Source organism: Pelodiscus sinensis, chromosome 21, assembly GCF_052426305.1.
Source record: "Pelodiscus sinensis isolate ZL-2025 chromosome 21, ASM5242630v1, whole genome shotgun sequence".
Classification (NCBI taxonomy): Eukaryota; Metazoa; Chordata; order Testudines; family Trionychidae; genus Pelodiscus; species Pelodiscus sinensis.
This window is the reverse complement of record NC_143072.1, coordinates 15,985,643-16,007,120: the sequence shown is the minus strand read 5'-3', so window position 1 is coordinate 16,007,120 and position 21,478 is coordinate 15,985,643. Positions and strand designations below refer to the sequence as shown.

Below are 21,478 nucleotides of genomic sequence, written 5' to 3'. Positions count from 1 at the left end.
AACCTTTGCAGAGACAGTTCAGGGCGGGATTTCCCTTCCCAGTCACACAAACTCTTTAAGTGCTGGGCCAAATTCTCTGCCGGCCTGAACGCCAGTGTAGGCAGTCGAGTTACATCAGCAGAGGACTTGGCACACTCTCGGGGGTACTAGTAGTTGATGTAGCTGACAAATAAGGGACTAAGATGTATTTCTCTGTTGCAAGCAGGTAGCAGCGAGCTTAGAGCTGCAGTCACACTTCATGGCAGCTTGGGGGTTGCTCCACATTAATACAGGTTGGGTAAGGCCTCCTTAGGTGCAGCTGCGGAAAGCAGGGCTACCAAGGGGGTGGAGGGAGGCTACCATTGGAGGGAGGCAGGCAAATGGGGCGGTTTGGGGACATAAATGGTTCTGGGTCCATTTAAATCAGCACCAGAGCAGTCCAGGTGGTGCTGAGCGCTGGCAGTGAAAGGTGCGGCACAGTCTGGGCACCTGCCCCGAAGGCTGCACCTAGACTGCAAGCCTCTTTCGAAAAAGCTTCTTTTGAAAAAGAGCATCTAGACTGCAACCTCTTCTTTCAAAAAAGTGAGCCGCTTTTTCGAAAGAGAGCACCCAGACAGTCTGGATGCTCTCTTTCGAAAAAGTCCTGTTTGCATTCAAGAACGCCTTTTTTCGAAAGAGCACTTTCGAAAAAAGGCGTTCTTCCTCATGAAATAAAAGAAAGAAAAGCTGTGTTCTTTTGATTTAATTTTGAAAGAACACGGCTGTAGTCTAGATGCAGGTGAAGTTTTTTCGAAAAAACCCTGCAGTCTAGACACAGCCGAACTCTGCCTCCCTACCCTTCAGGGGAGCCCAAAGCTGAGTCCCCCCCCCCCCACATACTGACACGTTGCCCAGTGAAGTTTGTTGCCAGCCCTGGGGATAAGTATCATCCAGCAAGGGGCAGATTAGGAGGCCATATCGTAGACACGGCACAAAGAGAAGTCACCATAAAACGTTCCTCTCTCCCGTGCTAGGGTGAGAACTTAGGAGAGAACACTCAAACTGCCAACCCTGAGTGATCAGAAATCGTAAAATTGATTTTAAGATTACGACATTTGAAAGGTAATAGAGGTTTGGTGCGTTTTCATTTGCCTTCTGGTTTTGCAGCCTTTAAGGCAGGGCTAGGCAACATGCAGCCCGGGGGCCGGATTTGGCCCACCTAACACTTTGATCCAGCCTGCAGACTGCATCTGGCCACTTTTATTTATATTCTGCTACCCATGCCACCAAATTTCCAGGCGGTGGCTCAGGCAGCAAGATCCTATTTAAATGGCTCCCAGTTGCAGTGCTACCGCAGCAGGGACCAGAGCCATGAGCTCTTAAACAACCCTGAGCAGCTGCCAGCCAACGTGGCAGTGGTGGGCCCGGGAGCCAGGAGCCCTTTGCTGTGTTTTTAATTCAAGCCTCTGGCCCCAGACAGCTCTGGGGGGAGGCTAGTCCCCCGCCCCTTCTGGGGGTGGATGTGGCCTATGGGCATGTACCAAAATTCACTGTGTCCCCCCTGCAAAAATGACTGCCCACACCTGCTTTAAGGTCACATTTCCAGGTTTTACCTCCTTCACCAGGAGAGCTAGAAACTTCAAAGCTCAGATTCTGAGACCACTGCCCCATCTGTCAGCCTCCCTCTGTTGTCTCTTGTCTGACACTAAGATTGTGAACTCTTTGGGGGGCAGAGACCTCTATGTTTGTACAGCACCTAGCACAAGGGGACCCTGGTTCTGGGCTAGAGCTTCTAAACGCTATAATACGTAACGTAAATAATTTTCAGATAATAACATGAATCCAGCAGCTGTGACTTTAAGAAAAACACCAAACATAGTGAGACTTGCCAAAAAATCATGGGTGTCCACAACACGGATAATTTAGGGCTGGAGTTTCATAAATAGCTTAAAAATAAAAGCACACACTTCAACTTGATGTCTTCAGCAATCGCGCTCGGAAACGGATAGCTGAGGAGCAGTTAGAAGGGTCAGGGACCATTTTTTAATCAATACCATGAATCTTAAAGGGATAAAGGAAAGAGGGGAAAAAAAGCTACAGGAAGACTACATTGCAAACGACCCACGTAGTAGAGCAAGAGTCTCAAACTCCCAGCCCATAGGCCAGTCCCCAGCTGTTTCCTTTATACCATGTCTCAGTGAGCGCAAAGAATGAGCCTTTCGATGGCGATAGGTCAGCTGAGCAGAACATGATTGAACAGCCCTGTGAAGTACTGCTACCATGCTTCGCCATGGGGTTTTCAACAGTGCTCAAGCACTTATAGGGAATTGCTATCTAACGGGGTTGTGCTGAGGAGGACCAAGAAGGGGCTTTTCTCAACCAATTACAGTATCTGGAAGAAAATACAGAATCTTTGTTGGTAAAATTTGCAGATTACGATGCCACACGTTTGTGTATAGAACAATGGGAACATATCCATCATACAGACTGACCTGGATTGTTTATGGCTCATTTGAACTACCTGCATTTCAATACAGCCAAATTCAAGGTCACACATCTGGTCTGTGTCTAGACTGGCCACTTTTTCCGGAAAAGCAGCCGCTTTTCTGGAAAAACTTGCCAGCTGTCTACACTGGCCACTTGAATTTCCACAAAAGCATTGACGATCTCATGTAAGATTGTCAGTGTTTTTGCGGAAATACTATACTGCGCCTGTTTGGGCAAAAGTCTTTTTTCGAAAAACTTTTGCGCAAAAGGGCCAGTGTAGACAGCCCAGATTTGTTTTCCGCAAAAAAGCCCCGATCGCGAAAATGGCGATCGGGGCTTTTTTGCGGAAAAGCGCATCTAGATTGGCCACGGACGCTTTTCCGCAAAAAGTGCTTTTGCGGAAAAGCGTCCTGCCAAACTAGACACTCTTTTCCGAAAATGCTTTTAACGGAAAACTTTTCCGTTAAAAGCATTTCCGGAAAATCATGCCAGTGTAGACATAGTCATAGAAACAAAGACTGCAGGTCAAATGCATAAGATGGGGAATTGTATACTAGAAAGCAACAACTGGGAGGATTTTTGGATCATGGCACACAACAAATTGAACATGAACTTGCAGTGAAATCCTGTAACAGAGCAAATGCGATCCTTAGATGTGTATGTGGGGGAATACTAAAGTATTGGTCAAACCTCTCTTATCTTGGACCTAACCAGTCCTGAACCACAGAATTTGTCAGACTAGGGGAGATCAATATTGTCTAGCAGCATTACACCAACGCTTCAACTGCTTACTGGGCTCTTAAAAGTCATTTAGGGATAAAAGTTTTAGAGGGGTAGCCGTGCTAGTCTGTAACTGAAAAAACTTAAACAACGAATAGTCCTGTAACACCTTAGAGACTAACTACAAACCCACATCTTCAAATGAATGGAGTTAAAGGGTCCAGGTTGCAAAATAAATAGCAGAGAAAGAGAGGAGATGGGGATGGAAAGAGAAAGAAAAAAAAATGAGGAAAAAATTATCAGTGTCTCCATGCTAAATGATGCTGATAGACTGGGTTCTAAGTACTCTTAAGAATTAGAAGTGGGTTCTGCCCATGAAAGCTCATGATACCATCTACAATTTTTTTTCCCTTTTTTTTTAAGTCTCTAAGGTGCTACAGGACTATTCATTGTTTAAGTTTTTTCATTTAGGGATAAATTACAGCTAAGTAACAACACAGAACACAGAGTCATGACTGGAGGCTGTAAACAAACTTTATGGTACTATGCGAAACTTGGCCACACCAATAATAAGCGGATATCCGGCTAACTAAAATCATGCTGGATCATGGATGTTGCCAAACCAGAGACATTTTGTTTATAAGGGTGCGTCTACATGGCAGATTTTTTTTTCTCTGAAAAACTACCATTTTTCCGAAAAAACTTCAGTTACGTCCACACTGCAATCACATTTGTTTGACAAAAAGTCAAAAGAACGGAAGGGTTTTTCCGACAGTGGTAAACCTCTTTCTATGAGAAAGAACACCTTTTCCGAAAGAGCTCTTTCGGAAGCGACTCTGAGCTCAAGATGATTCTGTCCAGAGAACAATATTTTACAACAATCAGTAGCATTATCCTCATTTTGCACATGGGAAACTGAAGCACAGAGGTTAAAAACAAGGCACAAGTTTTTAAACAATGGACAACTTACCCAAGGAGGTGGTGGATTCTCTGTCACTTGGGCCAGGTTTACACTAGACCTAGAAGGTCAGCTTAAGGAACAATACACAAGTCCAGTTATGCAAAATGCATAGCTGGAGTTGGCTTACCTATCGGGAGGCCAACAGAGGCAAACGCTTCTGTCAGCTTCCCTTACTCCACACAAAGGAGTACCGGACGCCAGCAGGAGATGCCCTCAGCGTTTGATTGATGCATCTATACTAGACCCACTAAACTGAACGCCAGATTGACCTCCGGAGTGTTGGTAAGTATAGACGTGCCCTTAGAGTCTTTCAATCAAGACTGGATGATTTTGTAAATGTATTTGCTATTACACAAGAAGTTAGAAGCTTGATATAGAGGTTCTGTGGCCTGTTATACAAAACATATGACTAGATTATCAGAATAAGAACTTTTAAGGTGCAAAGAAACCGCTCTATGAATTTACACCAGTTGAAAATATGGCTCATCACATGTGTATTTTCTCATGACTCTAATATTTAACCTTTATGAATTTTGCAGCAGCTATATCCTCCTTTCCCTCCCCCCTGCACATGCTCATCCAAACTGATTGTTTCTAGTCCAACATAGGAGAAATGGGTTCATCCCCCACTCAAATTTCAATTAAATAGGAGACTTTCCTGCTATGGAAATAGTGAAAATTTCTATTTATTTGATTTCAACAGTAAAACAAAAACAAAAAATTCCAAAAATCCAAACATACAAAAAATGTCTTAATTGTGGAGGAGTTATTACTCAGTACAAAATTTAAAACATTTTAAAAATACATTTTCCTTGATACAATCAAGTAATAAGTTAAATAGTCAGCGGATACAAAATAACTCACTCACTAGAATATTAATTTTGACAACACATAAAAAAGGTTAAAAGCTTTCATGAGGAATGAGGTTGACTTAGGAGGCTGACCCAGCAAGGCAATGAATGACTATGATTCCTACTCATCTCAATGGGCGTGAGGGCACTTAGCATTCTACAGACACTGTGTAAGGCTTACACTTCAGCTGAGATTTCAAAGGAAAACAAGGGAGTTAGGTGCCACAATCAGACAACCTTAGAAAAATTCCAGCCTTCATATCACTGTGCCCGCCACGCAGCACTACTGGGTTTGGGGAGAGAGCTGGGTCTCGCTTTAGCCTCACAGAGAATGGCTGATAGGTCTTTGGGACAGCAAACAGAGGAGGAGGCCATTACTACAAAGGAACTAAAGATGAAGCACCAGCTTTAGATGTATTGGACTCTAGGGTTATGGTCTGAATCCATCTCTGCATAAGAGTTTCTAGCATCAGGAAATGAAAAAAAACCCAACCACCTATTGGGCTTTTCATGTTCAAACCACTTGGCAGATAAAATTAAATAACCCGCAGAGAACCCATATTTGGTAGGCGTTTTACCTCCACTTTATAGATGGGGAAATGGAGGCACAGAGAAATGAAATAACTTGCACAGCTTGCCTCCTGTTAGACTGCACTGCTGTCACAATAAGCACTCTGTAAAACGATCATAAAAGCACTTAAAATGTCATATTATGCACACGCTGCCAAAGTCACAATTGGTGCAATGACTTCTGCTTAGAAAAGCACGGGGATTTGCCCCTCTTACGACTGCTCCGTTCTGACCGGTTAACCCAGTGAACTGAGTGCACGCGTATTTTCACATCAAAAAGGTGGAACCTCCTTACAGGACAGAGTGATTGCCTTCATTTACTCTTCTTCGATCCACTTCTCTGTTCAGGCCCGTCTGCCCTTGTCCTTCTCCAGTCACAGATCTCCGAGTAGCTACATGACCGGCATTTCCAGGCTTCCTCAATTTCCACTCCCTGTACCTCCCTTTGTCCTTTCCAGTAGGCCAGGTAGCACTGCACCCTCTCTCTCACCTTTTCTTCTTCAAATTCAACCACCTCTGTCCCGAGTGGAGTGTCACTGTCCTGGTGGCTGTACTCAATTGTCAGGCGGTCAATACTGGGGAGGTCCGAGAGTGTCAGGTTCAGATACATCAGCTCCAGGAGGTCCCCAAAGCAGGTTACCACAAATCCTACTTTCTGAGCATGCTGCCTAATTTGCGATCCCAGGGGCTGCTCTGGCCTTAGACGGATGTGACGGGTGATAACATCTGGTTTCAACTGTCCTTGGATCATGGCATCAAAAATGTATTTATACAAACAGACCTGAAGGGGGAAAGATAATTCAATAGATGATCCAAACAATCTGCTAGAGCAAACCGGTTTAAAGAATGCAACAAGCTGGGATGAACTTCCTTAGGCTATGTCTGAACTTGCAACTGGGGTGAGAGTCCAGCTTGCATGGACATACTCCGCTCAGGGCTGGGGACAGAGAGAGAGAGAGAGAGTGTGTGTGTGGGTGGGGGGGTGGGGGGGAGGAGGGAAAGAAGAGACTTGGAAGGAGCAGAGCCTTGGGCAGACGGGGCGGAGCTAGAAGCCTCGGGCAGAAAGGGCAGAGCTAGAGGCTAGCTTCCCCCAGCACCCTCAACACCACCTCAACTGTGCCGCACAGGGCTCTGGAGGGGATTTAAAGGGCCTGGGGTTCCAGCTACTGCCTTGGTAGCAGCAGTGGTAGCTAGAAATGACCTCCCCTGGTCCGGCAAAATCCCTCATCCAGGACCAATCAGGTCCCAAGGGTGCCAGACCAGGGAGGTCCAACCTGTACTGTGGATTCCAATTTGGGAGTAACAGGGAGAGACGGGAAGCCAAGGAGGGGGCAGGGGTGGGGCTGGCAGCGGGCAGGGATGGGGACAGAAATGACCTCTGCTGATCTGGCAAAATCCTTCATTCGGGACCAATCTGGTCCCAAGGGTGTTGGACTAGGGAGGTCCAGCCTGTACTCTGAATTCCAGTTTGGGTCACTGTACTCCACTTATACAGAGTTCCCCTTCTAATTTCAACTGAGTAATTCCTCTCCTAACCAGTTGCGTAACACGGCTGCTGGCTTGCAAACAGCTGCTTCCTTTCATCCCAGAAATGGCTGCAATTCACATATAAATTTATACAATAATCTGTAGAATGTTTCTGGAATAAGAGGGACTGTCTACAAACAAGGCGATTACGTTATATCGGTCATGACAGCGTAATACTAAAACATCAATAATCACTTCTCTATACCCATCGGTTGCTTGTTATCTGAGCAAATACTGTCTCTAGAGGCAGGCCTGTATGGATCTGAACATATTTTACCCACCTGGAAATAATCTCTCTTTTTCTGTGCTTCAGAAGGCATAGAAGGTCGGCCTCGAGTTTTCAGCTCTCTCAACTCCAGCTCTCCCTTGGCCGTATAGCACAGCTCATCAATAATTCCCACCAGGAAGATACCATCTATTACTCCAAACACTGGAAGCTCCCGCACGCAACCACCTGGAACACACAAGAGGAGACCCACTCATTTCATGAGGCTTTTGAATGATGACAACGCACACTGAAGTAACACTGCAAACTTCTTTCCGGTGTACTATGGATGCATTTTCAGGATCTGCATTTAGACACCTGATTAAGAAGAGTTTCATTTTAATAATCTAAGGTGGTTATTAGAAATTCAGACACGGGAGTTTAAAATAATGTTTTTTGTCTCCACAATCTCTAATTCTTATCTAGGCCAGCGGTTTTCAAACTTTTTTTCTCAGGACCCCGTTGAAGAAAATTGTCGATGACCACGACCCAACATAATGTGACTAGAGTGTGACCAAGTTGAGGCTGAGGAGGAGAGCTTTGGGGTACCGGAGGGGGCTCTGGCTTTGAGGGTGTCAGGGCTGGGGCAGGTAGGGCTTACCTCGAGCGGTTCCCGGTCAGCGCGGGGGCTACGACAACTTCCTGACTCTCCGGGTACTGTAGACCATGCTGCACCCAGAAACAGGCAGCAGCAGGTTCCCAGCCAGCGGGAGTGCGGAGCTAGTGCTCAGGGCAGGGGCAGTGCGTGGGAGCTCTGTGTGCTCTCTGCCACCCCCACCGCTTCACCTAGGAGCCAGGTTTGGGGTGCAGCTGAGTCTGCGGTACAGGACAGGCAGACAGCTGCCTTAGCACCCGACTGGCCACCTGATCCCCCTGCAGCAACGAGACCCTGTGTCTGGCATTCCACGACCCGTACTGGGTCACGACCTGTCACTGGAAAACCCCTGCCCTAAGCTGGCACAAAGGTCACAATAAGTTCATTTATATTAATATATTTTCATAAATAAATAAATTTGCTTACAACACACATATACATCACAACAAAGTTAAAAAAAAATAGGACAATGCTCTTTGCCTGCCTACATACCTGCCTGTAGCACTGGAATCATAGAAAGCAGATTCAGTATTTTTAGTGCCCAAGAATCTTCCTTGCTGGTCGTACGTACTTCCACTATATCATGGACTTCTAGTTCTGATTTCAAAAAGAGATTAAACCATTATTAATCTTTTCTCACGGTCCCGCCTCAAAGCCACAACTAAGCTCTGGGTCCCAATAGGCTAGGCCTGCAAAGCCTGGTAAAAAAATGTCAGTAAAACACGATGGACGAGTGGGAGAGGAACCCAGAACAGAGATGTGAAATGATTGGTCCGGGGTCACTCAATAGATCAGTCGCAGGGTTAGGAATAGTACCCAGTGCTCCTGATCTCTCCAAGCCAGTGATCTCCATTTGAAAATAATCACCAATGTTAGGAAATGATACAGACTTAGGCCTCTTGCTTGACCCTGGTGCAACAGATCAAACCACTGAGGGTGACAAGGAACGCTTTTTTTCCCTATATGTGAATTATAGACCAGAAGTGGATACAGTAGGACAGCTAATGCAATGAAAATGCTCTAGAATACCCATGGTACGGAGAAGAGAGCAGCTCCATGTGCTGTTGCTCTTCCTCCCTGCTGCTGGAGATAGGGATGTTAAATATCGGTTAATTGAATAGTCGGGTAAACTTCTTGGTTAGTCGACTACAGCCGGTCCCTGAGTTGCAATCGGTTGACTTACAACCGTTTGCAGTTACGACCAAAGCTGTCATAAACGGTGGACCCTGAGTTATGAACGTGATCCGCGCTTATGAACAGTGCGGTCACGTGTAACTCAATGGGGTCTGATTTATGAACAAATCGAGTTACGACCAATTGCTTGGTCCGTAGCCAGTTTGTAAGTCGGGAAGAAGCTGTATTCTGTAGTCCCCGGGGGCGGCGCTGGCAGCAGTGTGGGGTGCCAGGTGGGAGCTAGTCCGCGAGGGGAGCCAGTTTAAAAACTAGCTCCTCTTGCAGACTGGCTGCTTGCTGCCCTCTGAAAAAGAGGCAGCAGTGCGGGGTGGCAGCAACCCCTGTCGGGGAAAGAGGGGATCTGAGCTCCTGGACCCAGTGCGAACTGGAACTGAGCCAGGCTGCCTGCCCACCCCGCTTATAATACACTTTAAATGCAAAGCCACAGCAGGGGTAGGTCCTGGACCCGGCGTGAGTCAGAACTGAGCCAGGCTACTGGCTAGCCTGCTAAAAAAATGTCCTGGTTTGGAGGGAGGGAAGGGGGGAGAGAATGGAAGAGGGAAATGTGTGTAGTCTATAGCATTAACCAATAAGCTTTTGCTTATCGGTTAATCGACTACACTATTACATCCCCAGTTGCACTTCCCCTGCGGCTTTTACCCGCCGCTCCCATAGCAGCGAGGGTGGTGCCTCAGAGCAGTGCAGAGAGCCACCTGTGTCTCTGGGGGCAGGTAAGCACCCCACCCCTCGCAGCACCCTCCCGGGACCGGCAAAGTCTTTAAAATGGCATACCCTGTTTCCCAGGGTTGCCGGATGAAAAAGGTTCAAGTGTCTGTGCTTTTGGAAGTATAGGAGACTAAAAGGGGACACTCTGCTTGCAAGCCTGACGACATGAATAGGCTTGTAGAGATCTAGCTGGGGGTAGAGTTTAGGGATGTAAAAAAGAAGAGTTTAAATAGTTAACCGGATAAACAACTAACTAACCCCCTACCCAGCCTGTGCTGCTCCAACAAGTCTGGAATTGTGGGGTGAGGAGCGAGGCAGCACAGCCCCAGAACTGCTTAAAGAGCCCCCACTTGTCAAGAGCTGAGGGCTCTGCACATGGGACTGCCTGGCTAGGGGAGAAGCATTTCACCCACCCTCTGCGACAGCAGCTCAAGACAGTGCAGTGAGTCTCTCCCAGCTGGACCGGGATCTGTTGCTGAGGGAGAAGTGCCCCTCCTCCAGCTAGACAGCTGGGTGTACAGAGCCCTGAGCACCAGCTGGGCAGGGCTGATTAAGCAGCTGCAGGGCCATGGAGCTTAGAGGGAACCTTGTCCAAGACCCATCAGCCTTCCCTACATGGCTGGTAACACCAGTTACTTGATAAGCATTCCAGTAACCCCAATGCTTACCAGGTTTAAGTGGGTAACCTTTTACACCCCTGGTAGAATTTGATCCAGCACATTTCAAGTAAACAAGCTTGCTAACACACATGATACAGCTTTTGGAAACCTTTGCAGAAAACATCGACACACCCTAGCATAAATTATGCCGGGAGAACAAACAAAATGGAAGTTTGGACTGCAACATCCTAGTAGCATTACCTCTGGCTAGATGTATGCTCTTCCCTGTGTTTAACAACCGGACCTTTTCTGGTGCTTGTAGCTGGGGGAGCTCCCTCCCATACACCATTTGTTGCTCGCACCAACTCTGAGTGGACAGATCAGTCACACTAAGGTACTTCAAGGAGTATTTTTCCAGGGGAGTCTGTGCTCGCTTTCTTTTCACCTGCCCCGCTGCGGTGTCTGCAGCCACCTCCGTACTTAGGGAGTCCAGAGGCAGGTCACTTGAGGAGTTCGGCTGTCCAGAATCTCTACAATGAATTAAAGACATCAGTTGTTCCCCCTCCCCTCTTTAGGGCTACGTCTACACTGGCACCCTTTTCCGGAAATGCTTATAACGGAAAACATTTCCATTATAAGCATTTTCGGAAAAAGCGCGTCTACATTGGCAGGATGCTTTTCCGAAAAAGCACTTTTTGCGGAAAAGCGTCTGTGGCCAATCTAGACGTGCTTTTCCGCAAAAAAGCCCCAATCGTCATTTTCGCGATCGGGGCTTTTTTGCAGAAAAGAAATCTCTGCTGTCTACAGTGGCACTTTTCCGGAACAGTTTTCCAGAACAGTTTTCCAGAACAGGACTTTTGCCCAAACGGGAGCTGCATATTTTTTCCGGAAAAGCACTGACGATTTTACATTAGATCGTCAGTGCTTTTCTGGAAATTCAAGGGGCCAGTGTAGACAGCTGGCAAGTTATTCTGGAAAAGCAGCTGATTTTCCGGAATAAGTGGCCAGTGTAGACACAGTCTAAGGCTGTGTCTACACTGGCATAAATTTCCGGAAATGCTTAAAACGGAATACTATTCCGTTTTCAGTTTTTCCGGAAAAGGAGCGTCTACATTGGCAGGCTGCTTTTCTGGAAAAGCCCTTTTTCCGGAAAAGCGTCTGTGGCCAATGTAGACGCGCTTTTCCGGAAAAGAGCCCCGATTGCCATTTTCGCGATCAGGGCTTTTTTTCGGAAAAGACTACTGGGCTGTCTACACTGGCCCTTTTCCGGAACAGTGTTCCGGAATAAGGACTTATGCCCGAGCAGGAGCAGAATAGTTTTTCCGGAATAGCGGCTGATTTTGTACAGTAGAGCATTGTTGCTTTTCCGGAAATTCAAGGGCCAGTGTAGACAGCTCGCAGCTTATTCCGGAAAAGCGGCTGATTTTCTGGAATAAGTGGCCAGTGTAGACACAGCGGTAGTGTCCAACTAATTGTTTTGCAGGTTGCAAAGTCAGTTTCTCCAGCAAAGCCCCCAGCAGGAAGATGAACTAGCCAAGTTCGGAGCAATCCCGTTAGGAGCACGCTGGTACAATGCTTCCTGTGGCCATGCTACACTCTGGGAAGGGGAAGCCCGAGCCAGACCAGGCAAGCTAGGACTTGCCCTCCCCTGGCTCTGAGGAAGGGGGTTCCTCCTCCCATTAAAGCGTAGGCCCCACTACACTGGTGAGTCTTCAAACAGCCACGGGGCTCCTCATGGTTTTGGCTAAAACAAACTAACCCGCCGCGCCTCTGCTTGCCCCCCGCCCCGGAAGGGAGCCGCAGGAAAACTCCTCTGCGCCTTGGGAAGCGAGGCAGGGCGAGCCGGCCAGGTCCCCCGAAAGGGGAGCAGGTGGCCCCGGCTTGGGAAGCGCCCGAAGTCTGGGGCCAGAGGCTTGGGGGGGGGGGGACTCTCCTAGGGGCAGCCCCCCGGCACACACGGAGTTTGCTGGGGCAGAGCCGCTGGGTTGCGCGTTCCAAGCGAGCCCCGCAGCTGGGCCGAGCGGGCGGCGCTTACCCCGGCTGCGGCGAGTCCCGCGCCGGCTCCTCCAGCAGCTGCAGGATCTCGGAGTCGCTGAGCTCGGAGCTCGTCCCCGCCATGGCCGCTTGGAACGCAACACAAGGGCAGGTCCCTGCAGCGCCAGTCTCCTCCTTCCTCCGCCCTCCCGCACAGCAGCGTGCGGGGCCAGCCCCCTGGAGCCCAGCACAGGGCAAGGGGCCTCGGCTCGGAGGCTGCTGGCTGGGGAGGCGCGTACGCAGCTCGCTGGCCAGCATCAGTTATTTAACAGCAAGGGGCGGCCAAACTCATTGCACAGCCAGAGGGGAATCTGTAGCAGTCCAAGCGCCGGGGCGCCTGCTCCCTGGGAGGCACTAGCCAGGGGTCAGGCTTCAGCCAACGTGTGTGGAAGCCCCGAGCCCTGGCAGATGCGCCCCCCCCCCATCCCTCTCCTCTGCTGGGCAGAAGCCCCCGCCCCAGCACCCTGCTGAACGCCCCAGCTCCTCCTGGGCCCCAAGGCTGGTAGGTGGAGAATGGGGGAGAGGGAGGAGCTTAGCGAGCTGCACTGGAATGGGATGAGCTATTGGTGGTGTCCGGAAAATGCTGGGAGGGAGTGGATGGAGTAGGTAAGGGGGTGTGCAGGGGATGCATGGATGGTCTGCAGGGGGAGTGTGGCCCACAGGTTGCCCACCACTGGATATCAATTAGGGTTTCTGAAAAAATACAACAAACAAAAAAGGATCCTGAGAGTTTTTAAGAAAAGAAAAAAAAAAAAAAAACCCAGTGTGGCCCCTTTAAGAAATGCTTAGGCCCTACCAGGCTGCCAGCAGTGGCAGGACAGCTTGCCTGCAGAACCTGGTAAGCAGTAGAGGTGCCAGGCTGTCTCCATATTGAGCCAGATAGCCCAGGATTTTTGCCTCCTGGCCGGGAAAAAATCAGAAAATACCGCACATTTTAGGTGTCTAGTGTTTTCTGAAATTTTTTGACCAGACAGGAGGCGAAAATTCCGAACTGTCTGGTTCAATACTGGACACCTGGCAACCCTAATTTCAATCTCGCAGCCCACTGAGACGAAGGAAGGCCACTCAGGCGGCCCAGTGACTAGTCTTGGTTGCCCGTTGCTGACCTAAAGTGACAATTCCTATTCTCAGAGCTGCGCTGAGAAAATGCTGATTCCCAACCAAGGGCAGGAATGAAGCACAGGAAATGCATGGGTGTGTCTCATGAAAATCCCGTGGGATTAGAATGTGGTCAAAAATCATGTCAGGTGGCCCAGTATCCCAAGAGTGACTTACAGAATCAGTCCCTGGCCCCAGGCTGCGTTTGATATTAAACTGATGCCCCCCACTTAGCCAGTATCGATTCTGTCTTCCCCATGCAGACTCTCCTGAATTTACCGTGATTCTTTCAGTATCTGGTGTCTTTTGCAAAGCCCCCAGCTCCTGCTTGCATGTCTAGAGCCCCACGAATTCGTGGATAGCCGCTTTATATCCACAAACCATTTTTGCAGATCACGGATGGGATGTGGATACAAATTCTGTATCTGCACAGGGCTCTCGTCATGTGACTAGATAAGAGTTTCATCGTTTTAGGAAAAAAAAGTTTCTAGCAGAAAAGAGCTTGACGATGTGATCCAAGTGCATCCTAAAAGGCTCAGCAAGCAGAAGTCAAACAACTTGAATCCCCAATATACTATTGTTTTATGTTCAAAACTCATGATTCTGTAAGCCACTCTTGGGATACCAGACAGCCTGACATAAGAACGGCCAGACTGGGTCAGACCAAAGGTCCATCCAACCCAGTGTCCTGTCTGCCGACAGTGGCCAATGTCAGGTGCCCCAGAGGGATGAACCAAACAAGTAATGATCAAGCGATCTCTCTCCTGCCATCCATCTCCAGCCTCTGAAACAGAGGCTAGGGACACCATTCCTTACCCATCCTGGCTAATAGCCATTAATGGACCTAACCTCCATGAATGTGTCTAACTCTTTTTTAAACCCTGTTATAGTCCTAGCCTCCTCAGGCAAGGAGTTCCACAGATTGACTATGTGCCATGTGAAGAAGAACTTCCTTTTATTTGTGTTAAACCTGCTGCCCATTTCATTTGGTGGTCCCTATTATTAATAGTTTTAATACAGTAAACTTCCGATAATCCGGCACCTTTGGGACCCAGGGGAGCCGGATTATCATATATGCCGGACTATCAGAAGGGGGGGCTATGAGGGGCCTGGGGTGGGGGGGGTGCCACCCCAGACCCCTCATAGCCCCCTTCCGATAGTCCGGCTCTGCCCCAGGCGTCCCTGATTCAGCCGCTGCTGAAACTGACCAGCAGCGGCTGAATCTGAGACGCCTGGGGCAGAGCAGCTGGAGTGCTGCTGGGTTGGTCGGGGTAACGCCGACCCTTGGTGCGGCGAGACCAACCAGGCAGCACCCCAGCTGCTCTTGGGGACGCCTGGGGCAGAGCAGCTGGGGTGCTGCTGGGTTGGTCCTGCACCGCCACTCCTCTGCGCTACTGGATCAACCCAGCAGCACCCCAGCTGCTCTGCCTCAGGCGTCCTCAAGTCAGACATTGCTGATACTGATCAGCAGCTGACTCCAGGAAGCCTGAAGCAGAGCAGCTCTGCCCCGGGCTTCCCGGAGTCAGCCGCTGGTCAATTTCAGCAGCGGCTGACTTGGGGACGCCTGGGGCAGAGCAGCTGGGGTGCTGCCGGGTTGATCCAGTAGCACCGAGGAGCGGCGGTGCGGGACCAACCCAGCAGCACCCCAGCTGCTCTGCCCCAGGCGACCCAACTCAGCCGCTGCTGAAATTGACCAAGAGCTGACTCCAGGAAGCCCGAGGCAGAGCAGCTCTGCCTCGGGCTTCCTGGAATCAGCCGCTGGTCAGTTTCAGCAGCGGCTGAATCAGGACGCCTGGGGTGCTGCCGGGTTGGTCCCGCAGCCCCCAGGGGCAGCGCTAGGGGACCTACCCAGCAGCGCCCCAGCTGCTCTGCCTCCGGCTTCCCCGATTCAGCCGCTGGTCAGTTTTAGCAGCGGCTGAATAGGGGAAGCTGGGGGCAGAGCAGCTCCAATGGTCTGGCTGCGGAGCACTTCCGGGTTCCTGATGGTGCCGGACCATCAGGAGTGCCGGACCGTCAGATGCCGGACCATTGGAGTTTTACTGTATTATGGGAACGAGTACAGAACTTTTCCTTATTCACTTTCTCCACACCATTCATGACTTTATAGACCTCTATGACCTGACTTTTGACCACATTCTAATCCCAAGGGATTTTTATGAGACACGCACACACATTTCCTGTGCTTCGTTCCTGCTCTTTAGGTCAGCGATGGGCAACCAAGACAAGTGAGTGGGCCACACGAGTGGCCCTCCATCTCTGTGGCCTGCAAGATTGAAATCCAGTGGTGGGCAACCGGAAGCCTGCGGGTCATTGGGGTTCCACCTGCAGACACCACACGCACCCCCAGCTCCCATGCCTCTCATGCACTTGGGCATCGGAGCCGTGCACTTACATCCACTTCCCCCTCCCTCCCAGCACTTTTGGAGCACCATGAATCACCTCAGAAAGTGCTGAGAGGGAGGGGGACGGGGAGGAAGAGGTAAGTGCAGGGTTCTAGTACCCCAGTGTGCAAGAGGTATGGGGAATAGGGGCAGAGAGGTGGTGCATGGGCCACAGGTGGAACCCCCATGGGCCACAGGTTGCCCACCACTTCTTTAGGTGGTCTCTCTTCATGCTGGTTATGCTATGGCTATCAATGTGCAGCAGGCACCAGGGGCTGCATGAGTCTCAAATGAAGCAGAGAGGCAGCAGCATAATAATACAATGTCGTGACACAGCAAAACCAGAGAGAGATGTTGCGTCAGATGAAAGAATTATCCAAAGGGCAATTAGTGGGTAAGTCAGTCAGACTGAGGTGTCTCCGGCTCAGGGCAGGAAACTTGACAGAGCTGACACAGTGAATGCGTTTGTTCAAAGTCATGCTGCAAAGAATACGATTAAGCTAAGCACTGAAAAGCCTTGATCCCCTGCTCACATAAACACAGAAGCACCGAGTTACTAAGAGGAGTTTCACACCTGCCGCCTTGTTCTGCTGTCTCCTTGCCTCTAAGGCTCGTAAGTAGCCCCCTTTTGTCCCATGACAGAATCTTACATAGGATGCCTTCAGACTTTGCATCTGTTTATTAAGCTCTTCCTGCATGATGGATGTTCTAATCTATTCGTGTCTGCTGGCGTGGGCTGAGCTGGGTTATTAAAAAGGGATAGAAGCTGATTTTCCACCCATAATTTTGTTTGGATCAGCAAAGGCAAGGGAAGCGCATGGCAGTTGTACACACTCAGACAGGAACTAGTGCTTCCCCTGGACCAGAGGGGCTCAAACTCAGTTTACTTTAGGGCTAGCACCAGTCCTCAAATCCTCCTCTGGCAGGGCTCCAAGGAGAAGTGGGGTTCTCCCCCCCTCATGCATCCCGGACCCCGTCTGTTGCCCATGGCTGATTTAACTCTCTTGGGGGTCCCCACTGCCACCCTGCACTTTGGGGAGGCTCCGCAGTGGCCCACCATCCTATGGATGAGAGAAGCCCCATACTCAGGTTAGCCTGCGGGGCCTAAGGCAGGCTGGGGCCAGCAGCAGGGGTCGGATCCCTTCCCCCGCTCACCGTGATGGGAGGAGCCACAGGGACGTGGAGCGCCAAAGCAGCCTCTGCACTGGGCTGGGCTGACATTGACACTTATTTTGCCTAAGGGAAGGGTCAACAAGTAGCAAAGTGCACCAGCCACGCATTGCGGGTTGCTGCTCTAAACAGATGGTCAACCATTCTTCACAGCCGCTCCTCAAAGCACGGTGTGCTTTCTCAAACCAGGGCAGTTGCAGATAGTGGTAATTTAATGCAGTCGTAGGTGTTTAAGGCTAGGTCATTGCGTCTGGCCTCTGGTATGCCACCCACATAAAACCTCAGCCAGCTATTTCTGCATCAAGCCACAGCTTCTGTTTAGGTTACCATCCCTTTTAGAAGGACCGCCAGGCCAGGCTTACACTACCATTTTGCCTCGGTATAACTCTGTTGATCAGGGGTGCAAAAAGCCCAGGAGTGAAGCAGTTATAGTGACCTAAGCTCTGGTGTAGGTAGTACTAGACTGCCAGGAGAACTTCTTCCATTGACAGAGTTGCCATTACTCATGGAGCTGCATTAACAATGTTGCTAGGAGAAGCTGTCCTGTCAGAGTGGTGGCATCTTCACTATCGCACTCACAGCTCTGCCACTAGCTTTTGAAGAGCAGACCTGCCCCCGGACTTGATTGAAAGACTTCAAGTGATGAAGACTCCACCACAGCCCTTGGAAAGTTGTTCCAATGGTTAATTTCCTTCACCTTTGAACAAATTGTTCTTTATTTCTTCTCAGAATTGATCTAGCTTTTTGCCATTGGACCGCATTATGCCTTTTTTCTGCTAGATCAAAGAGGCATTTCTATCAAACATCCCTTACTCATGTGGGTACTTGCAGATTGTGATCAAATCACCTATTAATCTCTCTGGCTACATCTAGACTGCAGTGTTAAATTGGAAAAAGATACATGTCTTTTTCCAATTTACTTTAGAAAAAGGCTTTCAAATTTTGGCATGTCTACACAATACCAAATTTTGGAAAAAAAGTGCTCTTTCGAGTCATCCCTTATTCCTTGTAGAACAAGGTTTACAGAGATGGCAAAAGAACACTTTTCCAAAAAAATTCCGAAAAAGAAGATATGTTCCTTGGACATTGCGTTGCTTTTCTGGGATACAAGAGGTATCCAGAAAAAGCAATGCAGTCTAGATATAAGCCTCTCTCTCTCTCTCCTCCATAAACCAGTTAAGTGAGCTTCTTAGGTCTCCTTCAGCAGGGCCCATGATAGGTAACAGAATGTTTTCAGGGGCAAGATAAGAGAAAGTACCACTGTTCTGTCAGGGTACATCTACACAGCAGCGTTATTTCAGAATAACTGACATTATTATGAAATAACAAAGAGCATGTCTATACTGCAAGCCCTTATTTTGAAATTCCCCCAGGACATCCTACTCCAACTTCTGTAACCCTCATTTTATGAGGAACAAAGGAAGTAAAAGGAAGAGTGGTCCTCCTTTGACATCCTGCTGTGTAGACAGCGCCAAAAGCCGAAATAAGCTATTTTGACTTAAGCTACGCAATTGAAGTAGCTCAAGTTGTGTAGCTTAATTTGACTTTTGCCCTGCTGCGTGGACGTGCCCTCAGAGAAGAGTTATGTTGGCAGGACACAAGCTTGGAAGGGATTATGCTTTTATTCAGGCTCTCCAGCATAGGCACCATACCAGCTTCTCGTGAAAACCTCACTTTGTTAGAAGCCTGTTGGTAATTTAAAACCACTGCACTGGGGAGAATGTGACAAAGGGAATTATCTCAAGGTCATATAAAACAATGGGAGAGAGTCCATACAAAAGCTCTTAGACCTCTCTCTTTCTGGCAGAGACCTGGATGTAATTTCCCCCCCCCCCCCAGTCACGAATTAATACTGATTTGTGGCAATAAATGTTTAACACTTTTCAATTTGGCAAGAGAGACACTGATTAATGTGACCAGGTGCACGTATATCACACAAGCTAGAATGTACTTTATGTCTCTAGATGCCTTTCCTTTTTTATTGGAAAGAGTACAGAGGATTCGACTGTACATCATTCAACTGGTACAACGCTCCTTTGACCAGGGACTTACTACAGCTTGGCTTGAACTCGAACATCTGTTTACGATGGGCATCTACCCAGATATCTCCCAGATGGGCTACTAGTGAAACTTGGGCAATAACCCACTGCGGCAAGTGTCCCTATTAACATCACTCTAGGCCATAAACAGTTTAGTGTTACAGATTTATCATTCAATTTTTCATTATAAAGGGATGGCCACCTTATGGGAAATTCCCTGACAATAGTTTCTTTTTTAATTGTGAGAAGAATAAAAAGTGAGCAAACCGGATTGCTACACAGAGCAAGTAATACCCAAGCCTTATAATACTTGACTATTGCAAAGTTAATCCAGAGGCAATAATGCTGCAGTGACAGTTAGCTTTTGATCTTCTGTTTGCAGTTTTATCTCCCATGACACAGTATTTTCTGAAAACAGAAGATGTACTGGTCTTTTTTCAGGCTACAAATATGCTGCATCTATTTAGTCATGGCTCTAAACCAAAGAAACTCATGTGCACTAAAACTGTTAGCTGAAATTCTTAAAGAGATTCAAAGCCCAGTTCCTGTTAATATTAATAATTGTGTGACCAAATCCTCTAGCCAGCTTTCCAAATCCAGGTTGTATTGGGCATTTTGAGACACTTAGGCTGTGTCTAGACTGGCAAGTTTTTCTGCAAAATCAGATGAAAAACTTGCCAGCTGTCTACACTAGCCACTTGAATTTCTGGAATAGTACTGACGATCTCATGTAAGATCATCAGTGCTTTTCCGGAAATACCCTGCTGCTCCTGTTCGGGCAAAAGTCTTTTTCCAAAAGGCCAGTGTAGACAGCACAGTAGTGTTTTCTGCAAAAAAGCCCTGATCGCGAAAATGGCTATTGGGGCTTTTTTGCAGAAAACCGCATCTAGATTGGCCACGGACGCTTTTCCGCAAAAAGTGCTTTTGAGTAAAAGCATCCTGCCAATCTAGATGTGCTTTTCTGAAAATGCTTTTAATGGAAAACTTTTCCGTTAAAAGCATTTTCGGAAAATCATGCCAGTGTAGACGTTACCCTCAAGTTAACTGGAGATCAAATACCTGGGCTCAGGAATATAACAGTGAATATTCAATCTGTAGGTTTGAAACTGCTGTAATGTGATTTTAGTACAAACCTCTAATTGGTGGTGGCATGTCACATGCACCACCTCTAATCGGTGGCATGTCACAAAAGCATCAACACATGATTTCCTGTACATAATACATTTCCTATTAGTACTATTTTGGAAAAGGGCTGAAGAATAAAGTGATATTTTCATGGTTAACTAAAGGCCCTTACATCAAACTATTTGACTTTTCCAAGGATTTGGAGGTAAAGGTACCTGCCCCGTGATGAACACTATTTACATGATAGCAGTGCCTCACAATTACTGACCCAAGGGCAACATCAGGAATTTTCTGGAGCCCTGAATTTTCATTAAAAGGAGCAGAAAGTATTTTTCTTCTCTTTTAATAGGGAGCTACAGCCCAAAGGTCTCAGCATGCAATGCTCCATCTTGATTGGAGGAGCAGGTTTGCTGGGACGGTTCTCTCTCAGGCTACGTCTACACTGTTTGTTTTTTGTGGAAGAGGAAATGCAATGAATCACTCATTAGCAAATCTCATGCTCTCATTTGCATATTCTCTTCCGATTCTTTTTGCGGAAGAGGTTTTTGCAAAAAAAAAAAAAAACCCACAGTGTAGACGGCCCATTTTTCAGCAAAAACTCCTTTTGTGGAAGATCCTGTAAACCTCATTTTTTGAGAAATAAGGAATCTTGTGGAAAAGGGTTTTTTTTCTGAAAAATGGCCCCGTCTACACTGTGGTTTTTTTCGCAGAAACCTCTTCCTCAAAAAGAGGATATGCAAATGAGAGTGCGAGATTTGCTAATGAGCGCTTCACTTGCTTTTCCTCTTCCACAAAAACAAACAGTGTTGATGTAGCCTCAGTAATTTACTGACAAAGACAAGGGCACACATGGATCCAATTTGTAGAACACTTATATGCCTTCTTTACAGGGTGCTTTGACAACTGTTCTAGGACAATCTCTGGAGTCAGGGAAAACAGCAGTCAGCAAACAATCAGGGTGAATTACAGACACACAAAATTTCAGACCCACAAGTTCCAAAATGGGAAACATAATCCTTCTCCCACAGAAGCCATTTCTCGAGGTATTCATCTACACAGCAGGAAGAACAGACCCGAAGTGTCAACACCTCCATTATAGAAATTATTAGACCACTTTTCTCTGTAAACTTACCAAAAGAATAAATTGGCCACCCGGCTGCAATCTTTTTTTTTTTTTTTTTAAATCACCTCACAGGAAG

At 47.9% G+C, this 21,478-nt stretch overlaps 1 protein-coding gene across 1 annotated transcript; it reads right to left on the bottom strand.

Moving 5' to 3' along the window:
- Nucleotides 1-4,796: 4,796 nt before the first annotated feature.
- EXO5 (exonuclease 5) lies at nucleotides 4,797-12,894 on the bottom strand. Its single transcript, XM_075904881.2, has 5 exons — nucleotides 12,468-12,894; nucleotides 10,694-10,962; nucleotides 8,427-8,531; nucleotides 7,356-7,528; nucleotides 4,797-6,328 (listed from the first exon to the last, which is right to left on the bottom strand). Exons 1-5 carry the CDS (start codon nucleotides 12,722-12,724, stop codon nucleotides 5,861-5,863), a joined length of 1,272 nt encoding a protein of 423 aa, XP_075760996.2. The 5' UTR covers nucleotides 12,725-12,894; the 3' UTR covers nucleotides 4,797-5,860.
- Nucleotides 12,895-21,478: the final 8,584 nt, after the last annotated feature.